This window comes from Ursus arctos, unplaced genomic scaffold (assembly GCF_023065955.2).
Source record: "Ursus arctos isolate Adak ecotype North America unplaced genomic scaffold, UrsArc2.0 scaffold_12, whole genome shotgun sequence".
In the NCBI taxonomy this organism is placed as follows: Eukaryota; Metazoa; Chordata; class Mammalia; order Carnivora; family Ursidae; genus Ursus; species Ursus arctos.
In genome coordinates this window covers 22,822,824-22,845,224 of record NW_026622786.1, presented here as the reverse complement: position 1 = coordinate 22,845,224, position 22,401 = coordinate 22,822,824, and the positions used below count along the sequence as shown (strand labels likewise).

Below are 22,401 nucleotides of genomic sequence, written 5' to 3'. Positions count from 1 at the left end.
GATTAGAAGGTTGAATGCTATGAGTACAGCTTGAGCTTACTCATCTATTTTGGTTTCTCTTGGCAATGTTGACTGGTGTTCACTTTACGGATCACTGAAATCCATCTTCCTATGGATTGTGGTCAACTCTTCTCCATCCTGTACTCAAGTCTTTGATGTCTTACATTTAAACACTAGATTTTAATGCATTCCTATTAAATTTCACTTCATCATCCTTTGAGTTCTTCTTTATCTTGATTCTGTCACCTCTTAGGTTAACTATCTTTTCCAATCTTTTATTATGAATAAATTAGATAATCATGTCTTCCGTGTTACTGATAAAAATGTTGAACTGAACAATTTCAAAGACAAAACACAGTAACACTCTATCCAGGCAGATTAGTCCCGATCTGTTGTACTTAAACTTGTAACTCTATTCAGTCATTCCACAAAATTTAATGAATGCCTTATCTTGGTCTAGATGCTAAGATGAAAAACAAAAACGTCTGAATTTGTAAGTTGGGAAAGATAGACGTGTTAACAGATAAATGTAACATGACAGGTGCTCTGTTACCAGTATACATTCGTGTAGAGTGGCCATAGAAGAGTACAATCAATTCAGTCTGGAAGAAGCAGGTGGGAGCTTAAATGATGTGCAACTCAAAGATATAATGAGGGACGTCATCAAATATTTTGCTGAAAGCATTATGACCTAATTCGATAGATCAGATATTTCTTCAATGTTCAAAACTTGGAATCATATCCAAACTCAGAACTGAAGTTATTTACCATGACTTGATCTTTGGGATCCCATTAGATCCTATCAGTCACTTGTTTTTGTACCTCAAAGAAATGCATTAAAATTCTTTAATCCCCGTTAGATTTCTTCTGAAGTTAAGCAGTCAACAAAATGTTTCAGATCATCGTCTTCCATGGTGACAACTTTGTGAATGACGAGGTTACTGGTTTACCAGCCAATTTTGCCGAAGCCACTTTTCTGATTGCTGGATATTTGGTAGGTGAAGTCACACATATCAGAGCCTCAGAATAGCTTCTCCCACTTCTTTTTGTTTCCTTGTCCGTTAAAGAGTCCATTCTCATGTGTATCCAGGGGGATGTCCAGAGCCTCTCCAGCCATGTAGGGACAGGTGCAGTTTCCAAACTTCAGCTGTGGCCTTCATTACATAGCACCGGCTGGTTGTTATACACATCCCCACGAGTCAATGAGCTTGGGTATTTTCTTGTAGAATACAACTTTTCCTCATTCAGGATTTACACAGGATTTGCTAGCATTTTGAAAGTCTCTTTCCCAATTTTTAATTTACAGTATTTATTACTGTACTTTTGTTGTGTCTACTAAGTGTAAAACAATGCGTTAGATACTGGGAAGGCAGAAGTAGATAAAATGATGTATAAGAACTGGTCCCAGTCATTAAAGGAAGTGATGATCCAATGGAGGAGGTAGACCAGCACGTGTATAATACAAGGAAGTGGCTATTCTGGTTTCTTTTTGATTAGCAAGCATTTTGCAAAGACTTGAGCTATGTGTGTGCAAGGCTAAACCAGTCATTTTTAAAACAGCTTTAAAAAAATAATTTCACTGGGGAGGATGGGGTGGGGTAGGAAGAGCATCAGATTGGTTATCATCACCTCCCATATAACAAAACCAAATTATTTTTCATGTTTTGACTGTGTCTGTGGTCCAGTCCAAGAGATTTACCACTTCAGATGAATTTAAGTCTGTGAAAGACTTCCAGTTCAACAAGCGGCTGAACCAAAGGACTGGTAACTTTTCTGAAACAAAAGGGAAAAATTCTCTTGTTTTAGTAACATTCCTTTACTTTCCACTCCAGAAATCATTTTAGAAAGTTGATGTTTGTCGTCAAAAGAATTATTTTTATTAATATTTTTATGAATAGAAAGAATAAAACTAGGAAGTTATGTGGTCTTCCTTTAAAAAAAAATAATTCATCATAAGATAGGACCTTTTCCTTTTACTTGTAAGTGAAAAATTAGACCTTATTTTAGAATTTGCAAATATGCCTTAATGGAGAAAAATCAGTTCATAAGACATAGTGGTTATTTAGCCACTTCATAATCCAGAGTATAATTTACTATTCTTTTTCTCCCTCCCTTCCTCCCCCCCTTCCCCTTTCTGTCTCTGTCTCTCTCCTCCTCTCTCTTGCTTTTCCCTTATTCTGAAATGAGAGTTCCCTTGTATTTTTCTTGTAAAGATATCCTTTTGGAGTGAAAACCAGGAAAAGCTTTAATTTTATCACCTTGGAAGTGTTTCATTTTTCCAGGGCAGAGAGAGTAGTTTCAGTACTGGGAGCAAATGAAGGGGTTAATCCTGCACTTGGCTGGGTGTCAGTGAAACTTTTTTTCTGGCTCTGCTCCGGGTTTCCCCTTGAAGGGATTTCCCTCCGCCTCTGTGCTTCTGCAACAAGACCCTTTATAAAGAGCAGACTTTCCATTTCACTCCTCACTGAGCCTCCCTGGCTTTAGGGGCTAAAGCCTCTTCCAGGACACTTTCAGGTGGGACAGAAAGAAGGGTTTGGGGACCGCTATGTTCTCATCACAGCAGCAACTAAAAATGCCTAGGAAGATGGTCGTGATCTTTGGAGTCTCAAATGTACTTTGGATGGTGTTTGCAGTTTGTAAGTTCTTTTCTTTGATCTGTTCCAAATGCTCACATTCCATTTCAGCTCTGATTTTGGCTTTAGTCAGTTGTGCAATGGTCGTGAAGAAAAGCACTAGGATTTTTAAGGAGTGGGAAAATAATTTAATGTAACACATAATGTGCTATTGAGTATAGCTGTGTACCATGGTATTGTCATGGTTGGAGCTTTAAATTAATGCTTTTCGGCTATCTTTTTCTGGTGTCAAATAAATAATTGGATTCTATCTCTACTGAGGTCTCTCTCTTCAGTTTCCTGTACTTGATAATGAGCTTAAACTTTGCAAATACCAAAACAATTTTCATAGATGGTCATCAAGGTCAGGACTGAGAGTTCTCCATGATTCCAATACCTTTGGCAGTGACTCCAGTGCTTTTTGGCTGCCTTGCAGTTAGTTCAAAATTTAGGAAAGATATCAGCCAGATTGTAGGTTGGACATTATACTAGAACAGAGCAGAGGGAGTAGAATACTAAACAAAGTTTGCTTTTCTCTTTTTGTCTTCACAGCTCAAGCTTTTAAAATGGAGATCTTCCCCGAACACAGAGTTGTTGCTCAGATTGGTGATGTCATTTCACTGACTTGCAGTACAACGGGCTGTGAGTCCCCATCTTTCTCTTGGAGAACCCAGATAGACAGTCCACTGAATGGGAAGGTGAGAAATGAGGGGACCAAGTCCACATTGACCATGGATCCTGTTAGTTTCAACAACGAACATGCTTACGTGTGCACAGCGACTTGTGCATCTAAGAAACTGGAAAAAGGAATTCAGGTGGAGATTTATTGTAAGTACTTCAGAAGATCTTTGATTTTCTCTTAATTTTGCTTTAAAATAAGTTTCTTTTTAGAAAGGATATTTTTAAAAGAAAAAAAATTAAAGGATATTCATGTCCAGATTCTTGACTAGAGGACATACTGCCCCAAGAAAGTGAAGACCACTAACACTAGAAAAGGAATCCAAACCTTGCCTTTATTTCTAACTCTGCCACATAGTGACCAAGTGTAAGGCTCAACCTCTCTGGGCTTTTCTTTTCTTAGCCATAAAATGAAGATCTCTGAAGTTTTTACATCTTCTTTTCCAAAAATTTCTATTTGATTATATCCTTACATGTTTTCTTGGTCATACGCCTAAATGGTTTATGAATTCCATTCTTCAGGGATTTTCCACTTATTTATTCTTACGCAATTTCATGCTTAAAATCAGCTTAAGTAGGAGATCTGTAATTTAGTAATAGGCTTCTGTACAAGAGTTTTCCCTTAGACATAGAGAAAGGATCTGCAAACATTTCAGTCATTTGACTTTGGTACAGATGAATTTAGAAGGGTTGTTTTTGTTTTTGGTGCCATTAAGCCTTAATGCTCAACCACTCAACCTCAAGGTTATTGGTGTAATGAATTAGATTTGCCTCATGAATGTTAATAAACATCCCTAGTTTGCCATTCTACCAAAAGCATGCCAATCCATTCTTGATCCAGCATATAAAGCTAGCAAGAGGAGTTAAGAACCAACCTGAAATAAAAACCTTGCCTTTGGTTACTGATGACTATTCTTTCAGAAAAACAAAACAAAAAAACCTTGCAATACTTTATGGCCATCTCTTCATCAAGACCCCATTTGATTATCTTATAATTATTTTGTTTCCCTTCTGCTATGGTGGAGCTCAGCTTTGCCTGGCATCCGTAATTGATTCTTCAATAAGCCCCATGTGTTGCTAATGCGTCCCGAGAAACCATGCCTGGCCGGCTGCTTTCAATTATGCCAGTTGTACACGCACAGTTTGTCTGTGCAACCTCCTGAGCTCCTTGCAAGGCCCCCTTATGTAAATACAGGGAAAAGTAGCAAGTTCTTATATTACCTGACAGCAAATTATGTGGATTATGGGCACATTTCTTACAGAATATGAGGGATAGAAATTATGGGTGGAAAAATTAAAAATACTGTTTTTTTCACATAGCAAAGCATTTCCAGTTCCTTTGCCTTTGCTCTCAAGTATCAAATAGCTGAAGATTTTAAAAAGAGGAATAAAGACCCTTCTGGTTTTAATTATCTTTCCTGAGGTTTTTCTTCAAGAATATCTGTCTCTCATTATGCTTAGCAATCCTGTCTCCATTCCACATTTGATTGTAATATTCTTTAGAGCTGGGCCCTTTGTGTTCTTATTGTACAGAGTCCTGAATCCGGCCAATGTGTTACCATCATGAGAGTTTGTAATGAAAAGGTAGCCCTTGCAAAGGAAGAATAGCTGACCGAAATAACACGTTTCCTGTTCCCTTGGCACTGGAAGGTTCAAGTGGTGTGCTGGTTACTCAGTGCTGGAGAGAGTTAGGCATTGCAGGAGGCAAATCTCCCTTCCAGAATTTGAAGATTGCACAGGTGGACCTTCCTGGTGGATGAATTCCTGGCAGAGACATCATTTTTCAGGAACCAATTATTTAATGTCTCTCTCTTCATTTCCTAGCATATGGTGCCCAATAACTGTTCTTTGCAATGATATTCTGAGCCTCAGTTTCCTTATCTGTAAAGTGGACATGTCTCTGCCCTAAGATAAGAGAATGTGATACAATGTAAATCTTCAGCAGCAGTACGGAATAATAGAAATCCTGAGTGAGGTCCCGGACTTGCCATTTACTAGCTGTGTGACCTTTGGCAAGTTATGTAAAAGTGCTAAGTCTGTGTTTTCATATCTGTGAAATGTGCTCTCTATGTCTTAGAGTTACAATAAAATTATTTATATTTGATGAATAGCACAGTGACAGGCACATAAAAGTATTCAATAAACATTAATTACTTCTCCCTTCTTTTACTCTAATAATAGGCAACCCTTAGTACATGTAGGATCAGTGCTGAAAAGCTCTCTAAAAGGTGATTGATTCTGATTTGTGAACCCACCCAAAACCATAGAAGGCTATTTGAACAATGAATTAAGACTGTATTAACAGAAACATTAGACTTGGTTTGCATTGCATTGAATCAGTAAAAGACCTTGTATTACATGAACAGAAAGCCCGCTCATGTGTATTTGCTTGACCTTTGCAGCTTTCCCTAAGGACCCAGAGATCCATCTGAGTGGCCCCCTAGAACTTAAGAAGCCAGTCACAGTCACATGTTTGGTCCCTGATGTTTACCCATTTGACAGGCTGGAGATAAATTTGCTGAAGGGCAATGATCTCCTAAAGAGTAGGGAATTTCTAGAGCCTATGGACAGGAAGTCCCTGGAGACCAAGAGTTTGGAGGCAACCTTCATTCCTGACAAAGAGGATATTGGGAAAGCTCTTGTTTGCCGAGCGAAATTAAACATTGAGGAAATTGACTTTGAGCCCAAAGAAAGGGAGACTACAAAAAAACTTCAAGTTTACAGTAAGTACTTGTGTGATGTGTCTAGTCTTTATGGGAATTTAGACAGCTGAAGTCGGGAAGGCACTTGTTTATAGTTTTTACTCCACTTTTATTCATCGAGAATATGATATTTGTCAACAGAATAATTCGATGACAAGAGCACTGGATTTGGGTTGAGAAAACTTCTGGCTCCATTAACTGTGTGAGCTTGGGTCACTTAATTTCCTTATTTCCCAATCTGTCAAAGGGGAGTTATAATAGTAGTAGGTAGTAGGAAGTGGGCTCAAATGAGAAGATGTTTTTAATCATGTTTTGCAAACTCTTATAATATGCCCTGAAATATTAAGTTATAGAGATTTTACAAGGTGAGCACTTGTTCTGTGTGTGTGTGTGCGTGTGTGTGCACGCTCATGTGCTCGTCTGCATGTGCACGTGCTCACACATACACATGTGCATTGGGTGGGAGAGTGGAGATGAAGTTTGATTACCTCCACATTCCCTGACACTGGGCGGGGTGGGCGGGGCATGGGGGGGCGGGGAGAATTTGAGGCAGGCTTGTAGTCCCAGAATTGTGTGGGAGTGGGCTCACTGTATTCCATTCTAGACCAAAATGCTGTGTTTTTCTTGGGACACTACATTTAAAAGGAGTATTGCCATCTATAGCATGTTTAGCTGAAAGAGAATGAGATGGAAAGGCTTTTATCAATATTTTGAAAAGCATAGTCAAGAGAGGGGGTATTTTTCCTAGAGAATACAAAACTTGGAAAAGAGAGCTATCATTAAGTACTTGAAAGACAGTCATGTGAAAAAGGGATTTATTTGATTTATTCTGTAACAGCTGAGGACTGAACTGTGGCCATTGTGTGAAATTTGTTTACAAAGAGGAAGGTTTCAGTTCAATTGTTCTAATAATTAGAGCTGTCCTCAAATCAAATGGACTATTTTGTAAGGGAGCGATTCCCTCAACCAGAAGTGTTGAAGCCAACTCAAATGAGCACTTGGCAAGGGTACTAAGAGGACTTCTACCTTATCTGGGAGATTGAACCACGTTACTCTAAGGGTCTTTCTTAATTTCTGAGTATCTATGGCCATCTGAAAACACCAAACATCAAAAAAAGTAACTCACTCAGGTTAGTCAGAAATTGGATTGATTGCTTTTTATGACCCCACACTATTGATTTTACACTAATTTGAGAGTAAGTTCGTCAAATTTGTGAAAGCCTATGCACAGTCTGTGAGAGAAATATATTATCCTTGTTGGATCAAGATAATGCCTAGCAGTTACTAATCTTGTGCCCTTCTTTTTCAGTCTCACCCAAGAACACAGTTATCTTTGTGAATCCTTACACAAGGCTGCAAGAAGGTGGTTCTGTGACAATGACATGTTCCAGTGATGGTCTCCCAGCCCCACAGATTTTCTGGAGCAAAAAATTAGATAATGGGAATCTACAGCTCCTTTCTGGGAATGCAACTCTGACTTTAATTGCTATGAGGATAGAAGATTCTGGAATTTATGTGTGTGAAGGAGTCAATCAGGTTGGGAAAGATGGAACAGAGGTGGAATTAATTGTTGAAGGTAAGTAGACTGTGAGAAAAGAATGATAAAGGTGCTATAATGGGGGTTTGTGCCATAGGGAAACAGCTTCAATGCCAACAGGCTTCCTTAAGTTTTATTAATGACCCATCTGATGTCATGTCCTTTAGCACAATTGTATATCCATCTTATTCCTACTTCTCAGAAGTCTTTCCTCCCAGAGCTCACATGGCTCTGCATTTCTGAATCTCACCATTCCTTCCCTGCCTCATTCCTTTTCTTTCTCTTTTCCTTCTGCCCCCTGAATATTAATATTCTCAGGTTACCACATCTGTCCTCATCTCTACTCACTCTGGACTCCCAATATTTGAGCCACTATATGCTGCTTACTCCCAAATTCATGTCCCCATTCCATATCACCAAACCTGTCATTTCTTCCTCAAAATGATCCTTAGAATTTGTGTTCAGGTTTTCAACCCTCTTGCCGTTGCCTTAGTTTATCATCTGTGACTTGGTCTCTGGCAAGATGTTTTTAAATAACAGCATTCATTGACCACTGGCTATATGCCAGGCACTTATATCCATTAGCTGTAATCTTCAAGAAATAACTAAAGAGTAAGTATTTTATACTCATTTTGCAGATGAGAGCATATTGTCTCACGGAAATGAATAATGGCTCCTCCCAATCATATACCTCATATTTGCTGGGAATTCTGCTTTCCACTTCATATATGTTGTCTTGTTAGTCTTTACCACCATCTTATGAGGTAAATAAAAACATGTTCAGCATAGTTCATACTTTGCCTAGAGTCAAATCGCTCACTAGGGGCATTTACTATGATTCTAACACAGACCCGTTTTAATCAAAACACTGACTTTTCAACTAAATAGCTAATTGTCTTCAAATGGTTATCCTGCTATCGTTCTGTCTGCAAGATAATCAACCCTACGCAATGCTATCAAAGTATATACCTTAAACAAAAAAGGTGCTCGTTATATATGACTTCAACCAAATCCTAATTGCATGTAATTTAAAATGTGCATTTCTTAAAATAAAACTCTTCATAATCTGGTCAGAAACTACCTTTGTAGCTTCGTTGGTGTCCCTGTAACTCTGTCCATGTTGCTTCTTCTGCCTGGAGTGCCCTTCCTTTACCTGGCAAAGTCTTAGCCATCCTTCAAGACAAAGCTCATGTCAGCCTTCCAATTCCAGATTGTGTTAGGCAAAACTGGTTATTCCTCCCTTTGTCTACACTCAACACTTCTTTATCGAAGTTTGTGTACTTCTGTTTAGTTCAACACATATTAATCAAGAGCCCTTGTCCAAGAATCCAAGAATTGTGCTTGGTGCTATGGGGGCAGACATGAAAGAGTAAGGGTGACTGCCCTTAAAGAGCTTGTAATGTAGGGAGGAAAGAGAGGCATGTAAGTAGATAATTTTAATATAATTTAGTAAGAGCCAAAATAATGTATCTATTTGAATATGTCTTTTCATTAAACTGCAAGCTCCTTAAAGTCAGGAACTCTGTGAGTGTGTTTTTTAATATTTGGGTGTTTACCACAAAATAGGTGCCCAGTAAAACTTCATTGCATAGATTGTAAATATGAGTAATACAAAATTTTAGAATACGAAAACATAAGGTTTAAATTTGGATGGTTAAAACAATAAAATTGAGACTTGCCATCAGTAGATTAACTCAGTTGGGTGTTAGGTTACCGTTCTCAAAAGACCAGGAAGGTATTAAACTAATAAAATCATGGGAAACTAATCACCCATTCTGGATAACTCCACCCCATAATAAACTAGATCCCATTTCAGTGTGAAAAGGAAATGCACTCTGGGGTTCGAGAGGGCTGTTTTGAATTTTGCGTCACAGGATACTAACAACCTTAAGTACTGAAGAGAGAATTGAACTTTGAAAGGACCTTTCAGTTACCTAAGAATCACTCCACAGGGGTCTCGAGTTCGCCTGGTAACAGACGCACCCATTGAAAAAAATGATATGAGAGAGCTTCTCAGGCAGGAAGTGGGTCTGTTTTCAAGTTCCCCATTCCCACACTAGCATATAAGGAATTCGGAAACTCTGGTTATTATTCTGAATGATCTCTCTTTTTCAAAGTCTAGTAGCATATCAATTCATTGAGGTAATTTGAGGAAAGTATCTTCTTGGGAAGCTACTACAATGTCACAGTGAGAAAGACCAAAGAGAAAAATAACCTCCTGGCGCAGGTGAGAAACCTGCAAAATGTGGTGTGTTTGGATTACTTATATGCTGAGACTTCTTTCCTCCATCTCCAGTCTGCTATTTGGGGGAACAATTTTACTGATTTTTTATGGAGTCTCCTCTGTCCCTTTCAGGATTACTCAACCACTCTCACTGTCTTCAGGGAACAGGGAGTGGAGATTTGAAATTCCCTTTTTCCCCAGCCAGGAAGCATCCCAAAGCAGCCTGTGGGTCCAGCAGAGACAGCACTGGCAGCCAAAGAGCTCCTCTGGATATTTGAACCTTAGCAGTTTGCCCTCCTATCTCAGTTTTCAACCCCTGAATTAATTGAAAGTATTTTTGTATTGCATCAAACAAATTTCAGAGGTAGCTTGCGTGTCGTTTTCGTGTTTAGATTTTGACTTTGCTTTCAGTGTGATTCTGTGTGCTTTCAATGGTATAACTTTATACTGTTGGCACAGAAACTCTAAGCGCTGGTCCATAATGGGTATTGCATCTAATCGGAAGACATATTTTTGTAGCTTTTTTTCACAACCTCTTTTAGATTTTGCTTTATCTCCACATGAGGATGACTTGATTTAGTTGTTCAAGCAACTGAAAAGCTGGGATCTCAAATCAGACCCACCTGGCTTCACGTCTTAATTTTGCCACTTGCAAACTAGATAAAGTTACTTAGCATTTCTGAGCCTAAATTTCCCTAAGGAGAAGGAGGACAGGAGGGTGATGGGAGAAGAAGGAAGAGGAAGAGGAAGACAGAAAGAAGCAGGAGAAAGTGAAAGAGAAGAATTGAGTTGTGAGAATTAAATGAGATAATTAATACATGCAAAGTGGTTTACACAATGCTTATACACTGGAACCTCTTAAATTGTTTGAGCTGTTGTCCACTATTACAGGGATTTGACAAATTGCGGCTTAGGAGAGACTGAATTATTGTCATGAAAAGATGCCAGCTTCTGTCCTGACAAGTTTTTATCCACATTCATTCTGTTGAATGAATGAGTCAATGAACTCTCGTAGGTTCATTCTTTAAAAACGTCTTTCCGGCTGGTCCCAAGGTGGAAAGGAGTAATTTCTTCTTGGCACAGATGTTAGCTAAAAAGAGATTGGGGGGGGGGGAGGAAAGACCATATATTGGAATGTGGTGAAGGTAGAAAAGAATCTTATCTTCTTTATGTCTTGTTCTTTTTCCTCCAGAGAAACCATTCACTGTTGAGATCTCCCCCGGACCCCAGGTTATTGCTCAGATTGGTGACTCGGTTGTGTTGACTTGTGGTGTCACAGGCTGCGAGTCCCCATCTTTCTCTTGGAGAACCCAGATAGACAGCCCTCTGAGTGGGCAGGTGAAGACTGAAGGGACCAAGTCCACACTGACCCTGAGCCCTGTGAGTTTTGAGAATGAACATTCTTACCTGTGCACTGTGACCTGTGGCCGTAAGAAACTGGAAAAGAGAATCAGTGTGGACCTCTACTGTAAGTGTTTTCCAGAATTGTTTACTGTTTTCCCCCCTCGATTTTATTGAAAGAAACAGAATGCAAGTCTGTGATACACAAAAAGATCCATGTGTTTAGAAAGAGAATTTAGGGGCGCCTGGGTGGCTCAGTCGTTAAGCATCTGCCTTTGGCTAGGGGCGTGATCCTGGCGTTCTGGGATCGAGCCCCACATCAGGCTCCTCCGCTGGAAGCCTGCTTCTTCCTCTCCCACTCCCCCTGCTTGTGTTCCCTCTCTCGCCGGCTGTCTCTCTCTGTGTCAAATAAATAAATAAAATCTTAAAAAAAAAAAAAAGAGAAAGAAAGAAAGGGAATTTAGCATCGTGAATGGTTCCTAAATCTTTGAACCAGAATTTTTGATGCAACTTAATTGGCCCAAATCTTAAGTGTATATCACATAGGTACACAGCATCCGCAGTCCTTAGTTTGTGTCTCGTCGATACTCTGTCATTATGCACTTGAACATACTGCATGTCCGCTGCTTCCCATCCCCTCTGTGTGTACAGGGGGTGTTCAGAAGTAGTAGCGAGCAAGCAGTGGACGTCAACGCCCATTCAGATGCCTGGAGAGGGCTTCCTACAGCTCAGCTATTTGAACAGAGGGTGAGGCCCAAGCCTAATGTTTTGAAGGCACCTTTGGAAAGCTGATTGGTAGGATGGGGAAAAAATGAGGCAGTGGGGAGCAGGAGAAAGCCAAAAATGAAAACAGGTAGTTATATTGGCCCTCGGGGATGGCCAGTGGCTGCTGCTCAGGTGAGAAGCAGAACCAGGAGTTAGCACTCGATCTTAATCTCGATCAGGCTGCACACAGCCGCTGCACTTTTCCTTACTGTTCCTGTGACCTTGATAAAAACCAGGTACAACCTCAGATCTCTACGAATTTGACGTTGCTGGAATTTCTCTGTGATAATGAATGAATGACAAAATATGCAAAGTGACCTGAAAACAGATTACTTTTTGAGAGGGTTATTCTGCCTTGTTTTAGTCAGCAGAATTCAAGAGAAAATAGAACATTTTCTACCAGAAAACCTGCCCAAACTTGTGTTACCCATCAGGATTTTGTTCAGCATGAGTTAAAAGTACGTCTGTGAAGGGATTTGAATCTCTCAAAATAAGGGTAAATTTTATTGTATTCTCATATTCCCCAGAATCCAGGATCTGCTGACGTAGGCACATTTCCAACAGAAATGAGAACCCGCGGTACAGCCTTACTGCAATATGGAAATATCTGAAAATTTAACAACATTTGCTCGAGGAGAAAAAGATTTTACCGTTGCTCTTATTCTTGATAATTATTTTAGTCTTATTTTTATTGGTTTTCATAAGACGCACTATAATTATTTAGAATCTAAATCTCATAGTTTTTTGTTAACTACCCATACTGTCTGAGAAATATTTAAAATTTACTGTCTAAACCTGGCCATTGGAAATTAAAATGTCTAAATTGAGAACTGCCCTGTAGGTCTGATTTGATACCCAGAGGCTTCGCAGCTCTGTGAAACCAAGCCTGGGTTCTGAGCTCAGAGAAATATGGGTTCTGCATGAGAGACTATGGACTCTGAGAAACAAACTGAGTTTCTGGGTTTTAGAGGGGAGGAGGGTGGGAGGATGGGTTAGCCCAGTGATGGGTATTAAGGAGGGCATGTATTGCATGGAGCACTGGGTGTTACACGCAAACAATGAATCATGGAACACTACGTCAAAAACTAATGATTTACTCTATGGTGACCAACATAACATATTAAAAAAAAAGAAATACGGGTTCTGACCTCAACTCAGTGGGTTAATATATACAATACCTAATGAGAGTCTCTGAGCTTCTATGAGGTTTATAAGTTTTCCTAACTATAAAATAAATTCTAAGTTTTCCTACCTGCAAAATAAGTTAAATGATACCTAGTTTATCAAGCTGTTTTGAAGACTGAGATAATGCATATTAAGAGAACAACACAGTTAATATTCAATGCATCATGGGAAATAGTTAAAACATGTAAAATGTACAGTTGCTAAATAAGATGGTGGAAACTCGTTCCTGATTCAAAAGATAGGCCATGGCTGTCAGAAAGATTGCAACACTAAGAAGAGAAAAATAGGAAGTATATTTCTTTCTCAGTTGATTCATGTATTCAGTAATTTTGTTAATAGCATTACTTATATTTAATGTCATAAATATGTATACTTAATGTCATTATTTATGTATTGGTGTTCATTCTATCCCAAGTGAGTTAAAACTGCCATTTTGAGACCTTTGCATTTAATAGAGATTAGTCCCATTTTTCCTTTGAACGTTCACATGTAAACATCATTTTTACATTATATTTGCAGCATTCCCTAGAGATCCAGAGATTGAGATGAGTGGCCTCCTTGTGAGTGGAAACCCAGTCACTGTGAGCTGCGAGGTTCCTAACGTGTATCCTTCTGACGGGCTGGAGATTGAATTATTTAAGGGGGAGAGTCTCATAGAGAGTAAAACCTTTCTGGAGGACATGGACAAGAAATCTCTAGAGACGAAGAGTTTGGAAATGACCTTCATCCCCACCACTGAAGATACTGGAAAAGTTCTTGTTTGTCTAGCTCAGTTACATATTGGTGAAATGGAATTTGAACCCAAACAAAGGCAGAGTACACAGGCGCTTTATGTTAACGGTACGTACATGTGTGATGTAGCCACCATTTAATATGGATTTCTTACCATGTTTGTCAGGCAATAGTTAACATGAGGTTAAGAGCTAAAACCTCTGTGGGAAAAAAAAAGTCACTGGGGAAGAAATTTGAAAATAACTATTATAACAAACCACTCCTAACACTTAAAACAATAATCATTTATTAGCTTACGATTTGATGAGTTGGCAATTCTAGAAGGGGTCAGATGGGCAGTTCATCTCCTCACTGTGGTATCCGATGAACTCACCCATGCATTTTCAGTCAATTGGCAGGTCAGTGGGGGATGGCTGGTCACAGATGGACTCATTCATATGTCTGGACCTTCTTGGGGGTTTCTGGACCTCCCTTTCTCCATGTGCTGTTCCCCCTGAAGGAAGGTGGAGTAGGTTTAGTCACCGAGTGCAGCATTTGGGAGGGGTGATAATGAAAGCAGGCTCAAGCTTGGAAGTCCTACAGTGTTACTTCTTTTATGTTCTATGGGTCAAAGTGAGTCAACAGGCCAGCCAAGATTAGAGAGGTGGAAAAATAAACTCCACCTTCTCATAGGGGATTCAGATAATTTTTGGTCATGTTTAATGTACCATAAATGTCAATATACACTATCAATGATCATCCATTCTTTGGTAGTAAGAGACTTTCTGCAGAACTTATTTCTATTAGGAAACATCCATGATGTGTTCACATTCTACTCCCAACATTCTGTCTGCTTAAGTAAATGGGGACAGAAACCTTCCTTTGGTAAAGTTATCAACATTAATAAACTGTTCCAAAGCATTGAATTCATAGCTCAGTTTTGCAACATGATTAAGACTTTTTGGAACTGATGGTATAAAGGGTCAAGCTAACAAGTGTCCCTACCTTTTCAGTTGCCCCCAGGGATACAGCCATCTTGGTCAGCCCCTCCTCCATCCTGGAGGAAGGTAGTGCTGTGAATATGACGTGCTCTAGCAATGGCCTTCCAGCTCCGAAAATCCTGTGGAGCAGGCAGCTAAATAATGGGCATCTACAGCCTCTTTCTGAGAATTCAACTCTCACCTTAACGTCTACAAAAATGGAAGATTCGGGTATTTATGTGTGTGAAGGGATTAACCAGGCTGGAATAAGCAGAAAAGAAGTAGAGTTAATTATCCAAGGTAAGTAAAATGTGACTGATGAGTTATTATGGCTAGTATTACTTTGGTTGTTGCTGGTTTTGAACAAAGTCCTCTGTGAAACTTAAATGTTTACTAAAAACATAGATCGAGGGTTTTGAAGAGCTCCTGATGTTTCCTATGCTTGGAAAGCTCCTGGAATGGTACTTCCTCATAAACCATGCCACGTCTCTTATCCTAAAATTCTTTAACCTCGAGTGGAATGCTACTGCAGGAACGGTGCCAGGAGCTCCAGTTACACTTCTGAGGCAACGATTATGGTGTTGAAATAGGGATAGGGTGAGATATATATGTATTTGAAAATTAGTTAGGATTAAAGCCACCATATCTGGCAGAACTGGACTCTGAGTGGTACTCTCACAAGGTACATGCTAGTATTTGCTTAGAAGCCTAAGAAGGCATGTAACCTTTTTGTAAAAGTTGGGTTAAAAGTAGCAGTGCTCATGCGTCTGTTCATCGGCTTGATGCCATAGAACCACTAGCATGGCTTCAGTTATCAGATCCAGACCCCCTCTCTCCAGGCAGAGAGCCAATACTGAGAACAGAGCAATTCCTAGCTGACAGGTTGAATCCATAGGCAGTTTTGGGCAAAAACATGAAGAGATCTGTTTGGATTTCTCACCACGCCTCCCCTTTGGGGTTTAAAAAAGGTTACTTTTTTTTTTCCACTGGACCTGTCATATCCTCTCTTACCCCCCGGTATTATTTCCACTAAGGTATTAGTGATTTTCTAGTTACCTCATTTTAATTATAATTTGTATTTTAAAGCAACAACCCTGGAAGGGGACAGGGCACAACCTTAAAGAAAGCCTTTAGGATGGATATCATTGTTCCACAGTTCTGTTTAGGGAAAGAATCTCAAATCAAGTCACAAGAATAGATGAACTTCATGGGAATCTCCCTTACAAAATGGCAGTATGATACCTTCCTCCATGGGCTGTGTATTAATAGGGATGTTGCGTATCAAATACTTAGCCCAGTGCCTGCCACTTAGTAAATAATAGTTATGGTTGTTAAGAATAGTAAGAAAAAAAAAAAAAGAATGGTAAGAAAGCCATCTCTGCATAACTTGATCCAGGAAAATCCAACTCAAACCTCAGAAGCCTGTACGTCAAAGAAAAACTTTGCACAACACTGTGACAGAAAGAAATGTTTTTTGTTTTTTTTTCACATTTGAATTCTATTGCTGTTTATCAAACACCATTTTTTTTTCTTTTGGCTAGTCTGGATAAAGAATTAGATTAAGGGATATGAGAGAAGTATAGACACGTCTTCTCTTAGTAAAAACACGATCATCGGGGCGCCTGGGTGGCACAGCGGTTAAGCGTCTGCCTTCCGCTCAGGGCGTGATCCCGGCGTTCTGGGATCGAGCCCCACATCAGGCTCCTCCGCTATGAGCCTGCTTCTTCCTCTCCCACTCCCCCTGCTTGTGTTCCCTCTCTCGCTGGCTGTCTCTATCTGTGTCGAATAAATAAATAAAATCTTTAAAAAAAAAAAAACACGATCATTTATAACAAACCAGTCAATCCTTGACTTCTTTACTTGCCCCTATAAACATCTAATGCAAACAGTAAGCACAAATAGGTCCCTGACAGCTAATTGTTGCTGTCATTAAATTACTATGGAAGTGGTTTATATTTCACCCAATCAGAGGTGCCTTTTAAATTCTCTTTACAGTTGCTCCGAAAGACATACAACTTATAGCTTTTCCTTCTGAGAGTGTCAAGGAAGGAGACACTGTCATTATCTCCTGTACATGTGGAAATGTTCCAAAAACTTGGATAATCCTGAAGAAAAAAGCAGAGACGGGAGACACAGTGCTAAAGTCCAGAGATGGTGCATATACCATCCACAAGGTCCAGTTAGAGGATGCGGGAGTGTACGAATGTGAATCTAAAAATGAGGTTGGCTTGCAATTAAGAAGTTTAACCCTCGATGTTAAAGGTTAGTTAGTTTTTTGTTTTTGTTTTTGATTATTTTTTGTAATAGTCAGAGGTTGGGTGGATTGTAAAGATTTTCCAGGATCAGGTGAATAAGTTGGCAAAATGGAGCTGAATTCCATGTTGACTGTGGTTATTTCTCAGTGTTTCCTAAAATAATCATTCACAGCTGCCCTATCCCCTGGAGTTTAGCCAGGAAGTTGACATGAATCTTTGGTGAGTACAGGATTCCCATTTGCTTTTCTCAAAGTCGACAATTCATCATTGGTCTCTGAAGTCTTGCATTTCCTAAGCATTTAAACATACGTTCAAAACCTTTCCCTGGAAAAAAAAAAAAAAAAAAAAAAAAAAACCTTTCCCTGGAGGTTATAAGGACTAAAGAAGTAGGATTGGCACAAGGAAGAAGAAAGATTCTACCCAGACTCTTCTCCCTCCTACCACAAGAGAACGCTATTCTCTGAACATGAAGTAACTGCCTATTTTCTGGATTGAGTCCTTTCAAGATAATAATTAAGAGTGGCAATCTTGATGCTGAACAACGTGAAAGAACCTCTAGACTACAAATTGCCTTCTTAGAAATCCAAGCCCCTTGCCCATCCTCCCCTATTCTGAGCAGGGGGCGGGGTGTGGGTTGAGCAATGGCTCAGCAAAGAAAGTCCAGGGGCCCTTTAACTTCCTAACCCCTCTTGTGAATGCGCAGTGGGATCTGTTGAACTTATTGGTGTAAGCAGAATATGTAAGCAGAATATGTTAGCCTTTACTAATCAGTCCTCATGCCTTGTGTGCTAATGAGTTCTCACTGTGTGTTGGAAACTACACTTGGAATGAAAACAAATGCAACTCTTGGAGCCTGTGCACTTGGCTATCAGAGTTTGCAACCACGTGTCAGTGTAAAGGAAATTTGAACTTAGGTCAGAAAACAGGTAAAAGTTTTACTCATTTGGCCAAATTTCTCAACATTGCAACCTTACCATATGTTTTCTGTCTTCAATACATCCACCTAGAAATGTAAAAGGGGAAAATACCACAATTATATATAAAACTTTTAGTCATCCACTTGTAGTGATTATCCTGAAAAGAGTTGATCTGGCCAGTGAAATTACTGTGTTCAAAGAATGGGGAGTGCCTGGGTGGTTCAGCTGGTTAAGCCTCTGCCTTCGGCTCAGGTCCTGATCCCAGGATCCTGGGATCGAGTCCCGCATTGGGCTCCCTGCTCAGCGGGGAGCCTGCTTCTCTCTCTCTCTCTCTCTCTCTTTCTCTCTCGGATAAATAAATAAAATCTTAAAAAAAAAAAAAAGAATGCAACACTTACCTTGCATCATGCCACTAAAAATGACACTGGGGTGTATGTAATCAGTGCTTCTAATGAAGTTGGGGATGATTCTGGACCGATTGAGATCTCAGTTATGACTAGGCTGAAATTCATTCGATCCTATTTCTTTTCATTTTTGATGCCTCTAGTCCACTTTTAATTAAGCCTAGGCCCAGAAAGTTGGACTTCTAACATTTTTGTAATTCTGTTTGTAGTTAGTGATTCTCTTTTAAAGATGTATCAAAGCTTTTCTACTTTTTAAACTCTCTCACACATTGTCTTTTCTAATTGCTTTATTAAATGAGTAACTTACATATTTGCCCTTTTTCATTCATTACTTACATGAACTATCGAAGCATTTTAGGCACTCAACTAAGAAATTCAGGCTCCCAAACTGTGGTTTAAAGTAACTGCAAATGAATGGAGACAAAAATTTGTCATTTTTCCTTGGTATTTTGAACTAGCTTACCTTTCTATTTAGCTGAGTTTTAAAATTACTTTTTTTTCCCCTTTGTTTTAGCTTGAATGTATTCCAATGATAGGAATGGTTGGGAGTCTAGGATTTTCAGTGTTAATACAGCTAATAAAAAATAGTGTTTGAAGGTTGCCCTGGTAACCGACTCAGCAGCAAATTTGTGTTTGACTGCAGATGCCTGAAGGAAAAACTGAAGGCAAAAGGCAACATTTATTAAATTGAAAAGAAAACAATAGGAGTAGAAATACTATTGTCCAGCATGTTGTCAATATTGATGCCTAACCATAATTATAATAATGGACATCCATTAAAATATTACGCTTATGCTTTGACTAGTTCTACTGTAGCAAGGGAAAGTAGAAAGATGAGGCAGTTATCATTATGTTTAGGGTTTAGGGTTAAGTGCTTTTGATTTCAAGTTTGAAAAACTTGACTTCCTGTCATCTGGCTGTCATGATCCTTTTCTATTTGGTTGATCTCCAGTAATCAGAAACTTCCAGAGGGAATGTAGTCATCACCAAAGTCAGATTTCTTCGAAGACAGAAAACATATATGCTACTTTAAGAAATTTAATACTTGTGAGGTCATATGATGCTGGGCAAACATAAGTATAAATAGAGCTGAGCCGCCAGTAAATGTCATGTTATCTTCCCCAGATGTTCTTATAAGGTTAAGATGTCAAATAGTATTGCAGCTGTCAGATGATTTTTAGTAGACTGGAAAGAGTACTAATTTTAGTTCTGTAAACTCTTACCTTCTGTACCCAATTTCCAACTAAATGACAAAATGACAGGATGTAGAAAGAAAAGAAATGCATTACCATTCAAAAAATATTTATTGGGCGTCAATTACTCTAAGCAATGGGTCAGGGACTGGGTATTCAGTGGTGGACCAAAAAGAAAATTGATACATGGTCTAATGTAATTTATAGTCTAGAAGAGGAGACCAAAGCTAATAGATAATCATACAAGCAAATGTTTAATTACGAGCAGTGATAAGAGCTTTGAGGGGAAAGCGTAGTGAGTTACGAAAGTATATCAGGGTTCCTAATTTAAGCTGGGCAAGATGTGGGTCTGAGAACGCCTCTGAGTAAGCAACATTCGAACTAAAATATACTATCCAAAGAACTTCAGTTTATCAAGAGGAGATACAAATGCTGAAGAGGAATAACATATTAAGACACCTTCTTCAAAGATACAAAATTTAAAATTTTGTATACATCTCTGAAAAAGCTGTCAGCAAGAATTCTTCTTCTTACTGTTGTGTATAGTGTTTGACTAGAAAGGTTGCACTTCAGATATTACAAGGATTTTCTTGGAAAACTAATTAGTCGTTTCAATACATGGTCAGCAGAGTCCTAGTTCTTTAGTAGATTTTTATACCTTCCAAAGCAAGTACTCTTCCCCAATTCTCGCTTTTGTAAATGAGCTCTAGAAAGTTGTGCCCTTGCTTCCATTCTACAACTGAATCTGATTCTCTTTGGATCCAACTTTGCATAAAGCAACAACTGTCATCTTTAGACTCATCATGACCATAGCAACTGCCAACTGATTATTTGAGTAATTTAGAGAAATATGCATTTTGGGTCCTGCTGGCCCTTACCACTGCTTTGATTCACTCCTATTTAGAGAACTAGTTGTACTGTTAAAATAAAACATGTAACTATTATTTCCAAAAAATTTTTTGTACTAGACATTAATTGCACCCACTTTGTTGTTTTCCAGGAAGAGAAAATAACAAGGATTATTTTTCTCCTGAACTTCTCGTGCTCTATTGTGCTTCTTCCTTAATAATACCAGCCATTGGAATGATCATTTACTTTGCTAGAAGAGCCAACATGAAAGGGTCATACAGTCTCGTAGAAGCACAGAAGTCCAAAGTGTAGCTAATGTTTGAAATGTTCAACTAGAGACATTATTTATCCGTCCAAATTCTTAATACTGCTCATCATTCCATGAGAAAAACCAGCCAAGAGTACCGACTTCCCTGAATCTAGTGAATTCTTGGAAAGAAATGGCTTCCTGTGCTCCATGCTGGGAGCAAGAGGCCAAAGGAAAACTTTCTGCCTGAAAAATAGGCACTACCATTGAGATGTGCTGACTGGAGCAGCTCCTTGATGTGTATATACAATAACATGATCTGTATATATGTAAAATAAAATTATGCCATAGCAAGGTCACTTGGAATAGCAGCACTCTATGGTCAGATCTTGAAAATAATTCAACAGTGTTGCCTCAGCTGATATAACTGAATGCATCTTAAGAAAATTTTACATTAATATTGACTGGCAGCTAACCTATGTCATCTTTTTTAATATTTTATTTTCTTTAACAAAATTTTGTTTCTATAAAGTTCATTGACAATAATTCCATGTTTTATATAGATGCTAAGGTTTATCTTTTTATAGGCAAATGATAAACCCCGAGGGCACTGGCTTCACCTTCAGGTACTAAACACTTCAACCTATGGTATAATGGTTGACTGGATTTCTCTGGATGGTACTTACATGGTACGGAGATGTTATGATGTTGTTTATCGGACTCTTTTTTAACTTCCAGTGTGGTCTAAAAATGCAACTTCTTTTTGTTTTCTTTTGTAAATGTTTAGGGGTTTTTTTTGTATAGTAAAGTGATAATAGCTGGAATTGGAAGACTTGTGTGTTTATTTATTATAAACTGCCTCTTTTCATTGTAGTGTTTGAAATGCCAAGTTCCAAAAGTAAAGAGTTCAAACCCATACAAATAATAAGCAGATACTTGAAGTGCGATCCTCACAGTACTCTGATCAGAATCAAGTTATGAGAACTTGATAAAAATTCAGATTTTTTAGGCCATACTAACCTATTGAATTTAGATATTTTGTTTTGTGTCCTTGGAATCTGCAATTAAATTTTTTCGCAATTAAATTTAAAAAATAGAAAACACAAGAAGAGTGAATGCAGATGAATGTGTATATGTCAAAGGGCCACAAATAAACACCTGTGTACATACCACTAAGACTGACAAGTAGAGCATATTGTTCCCACCAGAGCCTGTCTCATCACCTTTGCAGAGAAGTCAGGTCAGCTGTCTTCATCACTGCCAAGACAGGGCCTTCTGATTAATAAACAGCTATCTGTAAACCTTTTTCATTTTCCAGAAGGTTGCCTGTTCATGACCTAAGACCTCACTGAGCCCCAGCCCTCATCAAAGTAGCCCAGGCCACTTATAAAATCCCTTCAGGAAGAGCTGGATTCTCTACTCCAGGAGTTCAATAATGATGTGGGGAAAAATAGTGATTCTTTCTCCCCGAGAGAACAGAGAGGTTTCCACTTCGTCTTCCTGATCTTGTTTATGAGCACTTTTAAAGAGAAGTAGCAAACACGAGATTGAAGGCAGGGGAAGAAGACAGGTCTTCTACCTTGACAGTAGGTGCCAGATCTTTAGGAGGAAGGGAATTTTCCCCCATTCCTGTTCTCTGAAGTGGGTATGATTTGGATTAGACACTACTGTCAACGTTTTTCTGGTTGACTGGTGTTACAGTGAAGCATAGAAGGCATCTACCAGGGCTTTCGCCCTCAAGTAGATAACCTTCATATGGTCCGTAAATCTGAACGTGAAACTAACTCATTCACTTGCCTAA

General features: G+C 38.9%; 1 protein-coding gene across 2 annotated transcripts; it reads left to right on the top strand.

The window, feature by feature from the left end:
• The first annotated feature begins 2,240 nt into the window (after nucleotides 1-2,240).
• Nucleotides 2,241-21,424, top strand: VCAM1 (vascular cell adhesion molecule 1). Of its 2 annotated transcripts, XM_026497514.4 has the most exons (9): nucleotides 2,241-2,636; nucleotides 3,165-3,440; nucleotides 5,693-6,013; nucleotides 7,302-7,568; nucleotides 10,946-11,221; nucleotides 13,564-13,884; nucleotides 14,769-15,035; nucleotides 16,731-16,997; nucleotides 20,505-21,424. In XM_026497514.4, exons 1-9 carry the CDS (start codon nucleotides 2,546-2,548, stop codon nucleotides 20,663-20,665), a joined length of 2,247 nt encoding a protein of 748 aa, XP_026353299.2. In that variant the 5' UTR covers nucleotides 2,241-2,545; the 3' UTR covers nucleotides 20,666-21,424. The 2 variants fall into 2 exon arrangements, with proteins under 2 accessions (XP_026353299.2, XP_026353300.2); XM_026497515.4 differs by lacking the exon at nucleotides 16,731-16,997 and having other exon boundaries at nucleotides 2,371-2,636.
• Nucleotides 21,425-22,401: the final 977 nt, after the last annotated feature.

Coding starts and splice junctions, on each gene's coding strand:
- VCAM1 (XM_026497514.4), top strand. CDS start 2,546: ATGTTCTCATCACAGCAGCAACTAAAAATGCCTAGGAAGATGGTCGTG. Junction 2,637..3,164: donor TTGGATGGTGTTTGCAGTTT/GTAAGTTCTTTT, acceptor TTGTCTTCACAG/CTCAAGCTTTTAAAATGGAG. Junction 15,036..16,730: donor AGTAGAGTTAATTATCCAAG/GTAAGTAAAATG, acceptor TTCTCTTTACAG/TTGCTCCGAAAGACATACAA.